General features: G+C 38.5%; 1 protein-coding gene, 1 long non-coding RNA gene and 1 pseudogene across 3 annotated transcripts; all 3 read left to right on the top strand.

Moving 5' to 3' along the window:
* The first annotated feature begins 310 nt into the window (after positions 1 to 310).
* On the top strand, positions 311 to 1,509 carry LOC145801499 (elongation factor 1-alpha pseudogene; annotated as a pseudogene). Its single transcript, XR_014343082.1, has one exon. The product of XR_014343082.1 is annotated as an elongation factor 1-alpha pseudogene (transcript).
* Positions 1,510 to 2,367: 858 nt separating this feature from the next.
* On the top strand, positions 2,368 to 6,428 carry LOC145801500 (uncharacterized). Its single transcript, XR_014343083.1, has 2 exons — positions 2,368 to 5,982; positions 6,079 to 6,428. It is a non-coding gene; the product is annotated as an uncharacterized LOC145801500 (long non-coding RNA).
* A 1,646-nt stretch (positions 6,429 to 8,074) lies between these two features.
* Positions 8,075 to 9,127, top strand: LOC145800150 (putative disease resistance protein RGA1). Its single transcript, XM_082889791.1, has one exon. The coding sequence runs from the start codon at positions 8,075 to 8,077 to the stop codon at positions 9,125 to 9,127; it is 1,053 nt and encodes a 350-aa protein (XP_082745917.1).
* The last annotated feature ends 687 nt before the right edge of the window (positions 9,128 to 9,814 follow it).

Below are 9,814 nucleotides of genomic sequence, written 5' to 3'. Positions count from 1 at the left end.
ACTACCACCTCACCTACTCCACTAAACCTAACCCACTACACCACTACCACCTCCACTTCACCTACTCCTCACCTACTACACACTCACCCTCTCCTATATATAGGAATCATTGTAACCATAACATTAATATCAATCAATAATACAATTCTCTATTTCTCTTTATACATTAAATTTTCTACATGGTATCAGAGCAAGGTTAAGCACTTAGTATTTTTCGCTTCACCGGCGGGCGGCAACCTCGCCTTGGCCGCCCGCCGGACCTCAACCTAATCTGCTAGAATTTTCTACACATACCTTGAAATTTCTTCGAGTCCACCACCACTGCCTCTCCTCTCACTGTTGTCTTCCCATACACCACCGTCTCGATCGTCTTCATCTACAATGTTGCAGTGAAGGATCTCAAGCGTGGTTTTGTTGCATCCAACTCGAAGGATGATCCAGCCAAGGAAGCTGCAAATTTCACCTCCCAGGTTATTATTATGAATCACCCGGGTCAGATTGGTAATGGGTATGCTCCAGTTCTTGACTGCCACACCTCCCACATTGCTGTCAAGTTTGCTAAGATTGATCGTCGATCTGGCAAGGAGATTGAGAAGGAGCCCAAGTTCTTCCGTGAACATGCTCTCCTTCCTTTTACTCTTGGAGTGAGGCAGATGATTTGCTGCTGTAACAAGATGGATGCTACCACTCCTAAGTACTCAAAAGCAAGGTATGATGAAATTGTGCAGGAAGTCTCTTCCTATCTGAAGAAGGTTGGTTACAACCCTGACAAAATTCCTTTTGTCCCCATCTCTGGTTTTGAGGGTGACAACATGATTGAGAGGTCCACCAACCTCGATATGATTACACAGCCCAAGAGGCCATCAGACAAGCCTCCTCTTCTCCACATTCTTGATAACACCAACAGCAACAGTTTGACGCATTTATTAGAGAAAAGGTCCAAAGGCAGCTCCTGTCAAAGCTGATGCTCAGCAGGCTGTACCACCTATTGAAGTGCCAGCACTATCCTTGCACATGAGGGCACCCACTCATTTCTTTATTGTTTTCTTTTACTCACCCATGTGACCCACGATGCAACCTATACTTTTTCTTTTCTTTACACTCTTGTTCCCCACTTTCTTTATTATATATATATATATATATATCTCTTTTTATTATATTATATTAAAAAAAAAAAAAAAATCTTCATCTCTCCTCCGTTTGATTTCCAACTCCATTATTTTTATTTTTATTTATTTTCTCCAAACCACTTTCCTTATTTCCTCCATCTTTCATTTTTTGATTTCAAATATATTTTTATTATTTTTTCTTTATTTTTCTTTCACATTCTTTTTAATCTTTTTCCAATTCCCTTCATACCATATAGCTTTGCACACCAAATCATATTTTATTCATCTCAGGGATCAACCCCGATCACAATTTTACACAAAAAAAAAAAAAAAAAAAAAAAAAAAAAACCAACAAACAAACAAACCACCACAACACACCCGCACCCACAGTGGGATTTTTCTTCTCTACTCTGCTGCAGGTCTCTTCTTCTTGCTTTTCTCTTGGGTGTCCCTTACCGGCGCTGCCTCCATACTACCTACTCCACCGAGCACGTTCACTCCACCCTGCTTCTCCACTACAGCATATGGTGGACCTCCAAATCGGAACATCACGGTAGCCTTCCGCTTCAGCTCCTTGTTTTCCGCCTTCAGCACACTTATCTCTGCTCGCGCATCCTTATACATGCGCTGGAGCAGAGCCAATTGGCCGTTTAAATACTGCACCTCATTTGTCCTACTCTGCAGCCGGTGCGACAAGTTTGTGACTGCCGTCATCGTCTCCACACAGGACTTCAAAGTATACTGATTGGCTTCAATGTCAGTTTGCACTGCCATTTTTTGCTCCACAGACCGCATAGGAAAGTTCAACGGAGCAAACCCTGGGGCGCTTGGTTGAGGTTCACTGGCCCCCGCACCAGTTATCTCTCTTGTTGACTCGTTAAGGTCTGGAAAGAGAGTGAGCAGACCACGGGAAGACGAAGCCATTTTCTGGACAACAGAGTGTTACAGAGTATCTCTCTCAGAAATCTCTCTCAGACAACAGAGTGTTACAGAGTATCTCTCTCAGAAATCTCTCTCAGAAAACAGAGTGTTACAGAGTATCTCTCTCAGAAATCTCTCTCAGAAAACGAAGAGTTTTTCAGAGTTTTTCTAGCAGGTTTTTGTCTCTGCTTCCAAGCCTCAGCCTCCGCTTCGGTTTATAAAGACCATGACAAAGAGGCCGACACACGTTCTGTCGATCACGTGCATCGCCGCGTGTCTGGCGCACCTTTTTCTGGATTGGGCACGCCTTTTGATGGCACGCCTTTTGAAAACATGGGCACACCTTTTGATGGCACGCCTTTTTATGGATTGGGCACGCCTTTTGATGGCACGCCTTTTGAAAGATTGGGCACACCTTTTGAGGGTGCGACTTTATAAGGGTCCGACAAGACTCTGTAAACTGTCCCGACATTGATTCCGGTTAGCTCCTTTATGGGTCCGACAAGACTCTGTAAACTGTCCCGACATTGATTCCGGTTAGTTTCTACAAGGGTCCAGCAAGACTCCGTAAACTGTCACAACTGTTGTCACAACATTGTCTGCTACAACGGTCCGACATGACCCCATAAACTGTCTTCTACATCGGTCTGACACCGCCATCCAGTGTCCTCTACACCGTTATGACACCCCCATACAGTGTCCTCTACAACGTTATGACACCACCATCCAGTGTCTTCACCAATGGTCTGACACGACCATACAGTGTCTCTTATCCTCTTTTATTTTTATGTATTTTCTTGTTTTGTTACTCTCTCCAAACTCAAGTTGGTTAGTTCCTATCCCCCTTGAGTTTGCGGGGGGCTGTTAAAATCCACCTACTCTCCACCTACTTCACCCACTTAAACCTACTCCACTAAACCTAACCCTCCACCTACTTCACCCACTTAAACCTACTCCACTAAACCTAACCCACTACACCACTACCACTTCACCTACTCCACTAAACCTTCACCCACTTAAACCTACTCCACTAAACCTAACCCACTACACCACTACCACCTCACCTACTCCACTAAACCTAACCCACTACACCACTACTACCTCCACTTCACCTACTCCTCACCTACTACACACTCACCCTCTCCTATATATAGGAATCATTGTAACCATAACATTAATATCAATCAATAATACAATTCTCTATTTCTCTTTATACATTAAATTTTCTACATGTTATGATATGTAATGTAATGTAATGTTCTTGTTGAATACTTTCCTAACCATTGTGTTTCTCATTATTGTTGTTAGAGCTACTGCCTTTTACTACATGTTCCTAATGACTCTGGATTCTGTCATTTTTTTTAAGGTGTCCACCATAAATTTGTCCGTTTTTTTTTTTAATGTATATATGCAAATATCATTTTAGTAATTGAAAAAAAAAAATTAAATGAAAGAAAAACACATGTGGACTGTTTACCCAAAACGCATTGGACCACTGAATTTGAAATATTCTTCTATAAATAAAGATAAATAGTAATCTGAAATTGAAATGACCCACCCTCATAACTATCTCTTAATCTTTCTTCTTCTTCTTCATCTTGTTGTTCTTGATCAAGAACATTCATGGCAGAAACAATTGTTTTCAACATAGCAAGTAAAGTTCTGGGGAGCTTAGGCTCACTTGCTATCAATGAAGTTGGATTGGGATGGGGACTTGATGAGGAGCTCAAAACACTGGAAGGCACCTTGTCCACCATCAAAGAGGTTCTTTCATATGCTGAGGAGAAGCAGGGGAAAAACCACGTGGTAAAAATATGGTATGAGAGACTCCAAGCTACTTTCTATGAAGCAGATAACCTGCTCGATGAATTCCAATACGAAGCTTTGCGACGTCAAGTACAGTCAATGAAGTTAAATCATCATCATCATAGCAGGAGCAGCATTCGAATACAGAAGCTGGTACGTAAATTCTTTTCATGTTGTTCACACTTGAATGATTTCTGATTCAAATTTGAAATGGGTAGTAGAATTGAAAAGATCAAAAAGAGATTAGACATGATTGGAGAAGATAGAATTAGATTTTTTCCCATCATCACAATAACAGAAAGTAGACAAACTCATCATAATAGCACGGGTAGCACGTCAGTCTCCTCCAACGTAAATGAGTTCGAATTTTTTGGAAGGGCAAATGATAAACTACAGATATTACTACTTTTAATGACCCCGCAAGCTGATTGTGACTACATATCTGTCATCCCCATTGTTAGCATTGGAGGGATTGGCAAGACCACTTTCGTTAAAATCTTGTACAATGATGAAGCAGTAGTTGAGCATTTTGGGATGAGGATTTGGGTGAAAGTAGCACAAGATTTTAATGTTAAGCACGTGTTGCAAAAAATTATTCAATGCATAGCTCATTCTCCTTGTGCTGACTTCAATTTGAGACAGTTACAGACAATCCTTGCAGAAAAATTGGACGGTAAGAGATTTTTACTCATCTTAGATGATGTATGTAATTGTGATAACCGAGATTGGGTTAAGTTCTTAAATTTTTTAAGACATGGTAACAACGGAAGTAAGATCATAGTGACTACACGTGACAAGTCAGTCGCTTCGACAGTGGGCACAGTCCCCATGCACAATTTAGAGAGTCTTTCTGACAACGATTGCCACGAATTGCTGTGGTTTTGGGCATTTCATGAAAACATTGGAGAACAACATGTAAACCTCTCAGAAATTGCAATGGAAATTGTGGAAAAGTGCCACGGATATCCTCTTGCAGTAAAGACTTTAGGCAACTTACTGTTTATGAAGGATGATGAAAATGAATGGTAGTATTTAAAAGACAAAGAACTATGGGAATTGGAGCAGAACAACAAACATGACATTTTGCCCATGTTACGATTTAAGTACAACCCGTTACCTACTGATTTTAAACGTTGTTTCATATATTGTTCGATTTTTCCAAAAAACTATGAAATCGAAATTGACAAATTGATTCAGTTGTGGATGGCGCAGGGGCTCATTCAATCATCTGATTTAAATCATGAATTGGAAGATATTGGAGCTGATTATTTGAATCGATTATGTTCCATATTTTTCTTAGAAAAGATTGAACAACATGGCAATTTATCAAATACGTGTAGAATGCCTGGGATCATTCATGATCTTGCTGTATATATGGCGAATGAAGAGTGCATAAGTACAGAAAATTATCGTTTTGGATCAATTTCTAAGACGGTTAGCCATGTATCATTTCATGATTCTGATTGTTCAGGGGAAAAAGAGCTCACAAAGTCATCGTTCAAATTAGAGAAAATGCGGACTGTTCTATTTCCATTTCATGCAGTGGAAGCCACTGACGAAGGCTTTGTTGATGAATGCATCTCGAGGTTTAAGTATCTGCGCGTGTTTGATTTGAGTAACTCATCTTTTCGAAAGTTGCCTCATTCTATTGGAAATTTGAAGCATTTGAGATTTTTAGACCTTAGTGGGAATGCAAATATTGAGACTCTCCCTAATGCCATTTGCAAACTGTACAATTTGCAAACTTTGCAAATCGAATACTGTGTGAAAATTCGAGATTGCATAAAAACATAGGGAACCTTATCAGTCTCAGGCATTTGTACTTAACCACACAACAGAGTTGTTTGCCAGAGAGACAGATCCGACGCTTGACCTCTCTTCAATCCTTTCGAATTATAGGATGTGGAAACCTAACATCTTTGCTTGAAGGGATGCAACTCCTCACCGCGCTCACAACGGTGACCATCGCAGCGTGTCCCAAATTGACCTCTCTACCAAGTACCATGAAGAACCTAGCCAACTTGAGGAATCTTGAGATTAGTAATTGTCCGAATCTTAGCCTGGCAAGGTGGGAGGAGTTCAGAGGCCTTAGGAGGCTTCAATAAATTGAAGGGTACAAGATTATATGAGTTTGTGGCTGTCCCAGGTGAGTCAATTTCTTTGAACTCAAAAGTATTGCTTATATTTTTTTTCTTTCTAGCATTAACTGCTGCTTCTGATGGGCTTTTTGACATTGTCTTAGTGCATGTACTGGAAATTTCATATCAGTAAGAGAACCAACCAATGAAGCATGAAGTGACAAGTGTTCAATGGAAAACCAACCGATGAATGGCTTGTATCTGAAAGGGAGGAAGGAGTTGTTATCTCCATCAGAAGCACTTGACCTTAGCTGCCTCTAGGATTCTTCTATTAATGTTGTTTTGTTGGGTGTGAACTTAGCTGCATTTAGGATTCTGCTATTAATGTTGTTTTGTTGGGTATGTTGTCTATATAGTGTTCTTGTGAAATACTTTTCTAAGCATTGTGTTTCTCATTATTGTTGTTATAGAGCTACTGCTTTTTAGTAAAAGTTCCTAATGGCTCTGAATTGTCCGTCTCTGCCTCCATAGATTAACTAACATTACACTAATTAGCCTGCTGTAACTAATATTGCACCTGGCTTTGAAATGTAGTTAACAGTAAATTCTGCCACGCCACACCCACCAAATTTTACTGCATTTCTGTCGCTCCAAATAGCCCAAAAACCACAACAAACAGATCTTCAATGTGCACAGAATCCGATCACAGAATCGGATAACTCTCTTATATAGAGTGGAATCCACACATTTAATGGGTAGGAGTCAAACACCGTTCCTCTATTCTTTAGATAGTCTCCCAATCTTGAAATCCACATAATTTCCAAACCTCAAAGAGGCAAAATATCAATCCAGCAAGCAATATATATCAGATTCTGGAGCTCCATTACATTATTACATACCTCACAAACACTACCCAAGATAAAACCTTTGAGAAGGTAAAAAAGCTTCTAAACACACAACTTTGAGAAAATTAATTTTTTTATTTTTAATTAATATAATTTTAGATATAAGAAATTCATTAATTACCTTAAGAGATTCTGAGGGCATAACGAAATATTGGGTTAGGACAAATTTCACTTTATACCAAATCTTACTTTTCCTGCTGACTTTGTAAGTATCTCAATCAAATCCTTAGATTTTAAGTCAAGTTGCAATTGGGCTCGATATTATAATACGGTTTTAAAAATTGACGGAAAAACTAAATTGAGATTTTGATAAAAGTACGGGTTGCTAAGGATTAAATTGGAGGGATTAAAGTGGAGTTTTGGTTAATGTGTAGTGGTGCTGAGTGTAATTAATACTATGAAGTACATGTTCTTAGTTTTTTGAAATGGTGTTATACTAATAGACCCAATTACAACTTACCTCAAAGTTTAGGGGATTGACTAAAACAATTAAAAAATTACGAGGCAAACTAAGATGGAAGTAAAGTGCAAGAGTACAAAATGAAATTTATCATATTGGGCTATTTATTGTTTAAGGTATTCTCATTAAGAGGTGTTATGCATTTATGACTCTCTTAAGTAACTCTATCCAACCCCATAAAATAAATATATATGTATATATATAAACTAAAATTTTATGGCTAATGTATTTTTTGCCACTTATTTTAAAGCCAATTTAATAAAAATATATAACAACAGGGATTTTTTTTTTTTTTTTTTTTTTTGAATTGGAAAACTAGAATTGAGTTGAAATCAAACATTTTTATCAATAATTTCATAGTGTTGAGATTAGTTTCATGAAATTTAATTTGCAAGAAAAAATTTTAAATTTAATATGCACAAGTATTTTTAACTAAATTTTGTTAATGATCCATTAATACGATACGAACAAAATATGATTTGAAAATAATATGACATAATAAAATAAAAAACAAACAAATTAAGTTAAAGTTAATATAATTTTGACATGACACGTATACGATCAACACGACAAGACGGACACCCTCCTAAAATTTATACTAAAAACTTCACAAAATAAACACAATTTTTGAGTATCATGTTGAAAAAGAACTTCTAGATCAGTTTTTTGTTTACTCTATAAATATTCATTAAGATTGAAAACAGTCTAGGATGCTGAGTGAGTTCGTTCTCAGCTATAAGAATAACTATTTGCTTATAATCTTATATTTGATCTTCTTGATCATCAAGAACATTCATGGCTGAAGCAATTCTATTCAACTTAGCAAGTAAAGTTGTGGAGAAGATAGGTTCTCTTGCTCTAAGGGAAGTTGGCTTGGCATGGGGTCTTGAAGATGAGTTGAAAACACTCGAGGCCAGGGTGTCGATGATCAAGGCGGTGCTCGTAGATGCTGATCAGAAGCAGCAGCAGCAGCAGCAGCAAGGGAACAACAACCTTGTCATAAGCCTATGGCTAGAAAGACTCGAAGCTGCTTTCTATGAAGCTGACAACGTGCTCGATGAATTCCACTACGAAGCTTTGCGACGCAAAGTACAGTTAATGAGGATAATGAATCATAGAAGCATTGGAATACAGAAACTGGTACGCATATTCTATTCATGTTCACACACACTTGATTTCCGGTTTAAATTTAAAATGAGTCGTAGGATCGAAAAGATCAGAAAAAAATTAGATATGATCGTAGACGATAGAACTAAATTTCATCCCATAGTCACAAAGGATCAAAAACAAACTGGAACTGATCATAAGGCGGCCAGCACGTCACTCTCCTCCAATGCAAATGAGTCGGAATTCGTTGGGAGGGACAACGATAGAGCAAGGTTGTTACAACTTATAATGTCCCCTAGTGTTGACCACAAGAACATATCTGTCATCCCCATTGTTGGGATCGGAGGCGTTGGCAAGACCACTCTGGTTAAATTGTTGTTCAATCACGAAACCGTAGTCAGGCATTTCGACTTGAGGATTTGGGTGACAGTAGCACAAGATCTTAACGTTAAACGTGTGATGCAAAAAATTATTCAACGCATAACTGATTCTAATTCGCCTTGCACTGGCCTCAATTCGAGTAAGATAAAGAAGCTCATCAAAGAAAAATTGCATGGTAAGAATTGTTTGCTCGTCTTGGATGATGTATGTGATAGTGATAACCGAGATTGGCTTAAGTTCTGTAACCTTTTGAGAGGTGGGGGTGCCAAGGGAAGTAAGATCGTAGTGACTACACGAAGCAAATGGGTTGCTACAACTGTTGGCACAGCCTATATACAATTTAGAGAGTCTTTCGGATGAAGATTGCCATGAATTGCTTTTGAAATGGGCGGGTTGTCATGAAAACTTGGGGGAAGAACATGATGGGATTGCGAAGCTCTCAGAAATTGCAAAGGAAATCGTGAAAAAATGCCACGGATGTCCTCTTGCACCGAAGACTTTAGGTAACAATCTGTTTATGGAGACCGATGAAAGTAAATGGTTGGATTTAAAAGAGAAAGAACTATGGGAATTGGCGCAAAAGAAACACGACATTTTGGGCGTGTTAAGATCAAGCTACAACTCACTACCGACTGACTTGAAACGCTGCTTCATATATTGTTCAATCTTCCCAAAAAGCTATGAAATTGAGATCGATAAATTGATCCAGTTGTGGAGGGCGCAGGGGATCATTAAGTTATGTGGCCTAAATCGTGAGTTGGAAGATACATGGTATTGATTATTTGGGTCGATTATGTTTCATATTTTTCTTAGAAAAAATTGAAAAACAACACGGCAATTTATCAAATACCTGTAGAATGCATGAGATCATTCATGATCTTGCAGTATTTATGGCAAATGGAGAATGCTTAAGTACTGCAAATTATCGTTCTGGTTCGATTTGTGAGAGAGTTAAGCTTGCATCATTTCTTGATTGTGATTGTTCAGGGAAAGAAGGTGTCACAAAATCGTTGTTCGAACTAGAGAATCTACGGACAATTTTATTTC

Source organism: Camellia sinensis, chromosome 10 (genome assembly GCF_055761805.1).
Source record: "Camellia sinensis isolate YWXY chromosome 10, ASM5576180v1, whole genome shotgun sequence".
NCBI classification, from domain to species: Eukaryota; Viridiplantae; Streptophyta; class Magnoliopsida; order Ericales; family Theaceae; genus Camellia; species Camellia sinensis.
The sequence above is the reverse complement of the archived record's forward strand: the minus strand, read 5'-3'. Positions and strand labels throughout refer to the sequence as shown.

Coding starts and splice junctions, on each gene's coding strand:
- LOC145800150 (XM_082889791.1), top strand. CDS start 8,075: ATGGCTGAAGCAATTCTATTCAACTTAGCAAGTAAAGTTGTGGAGAAG.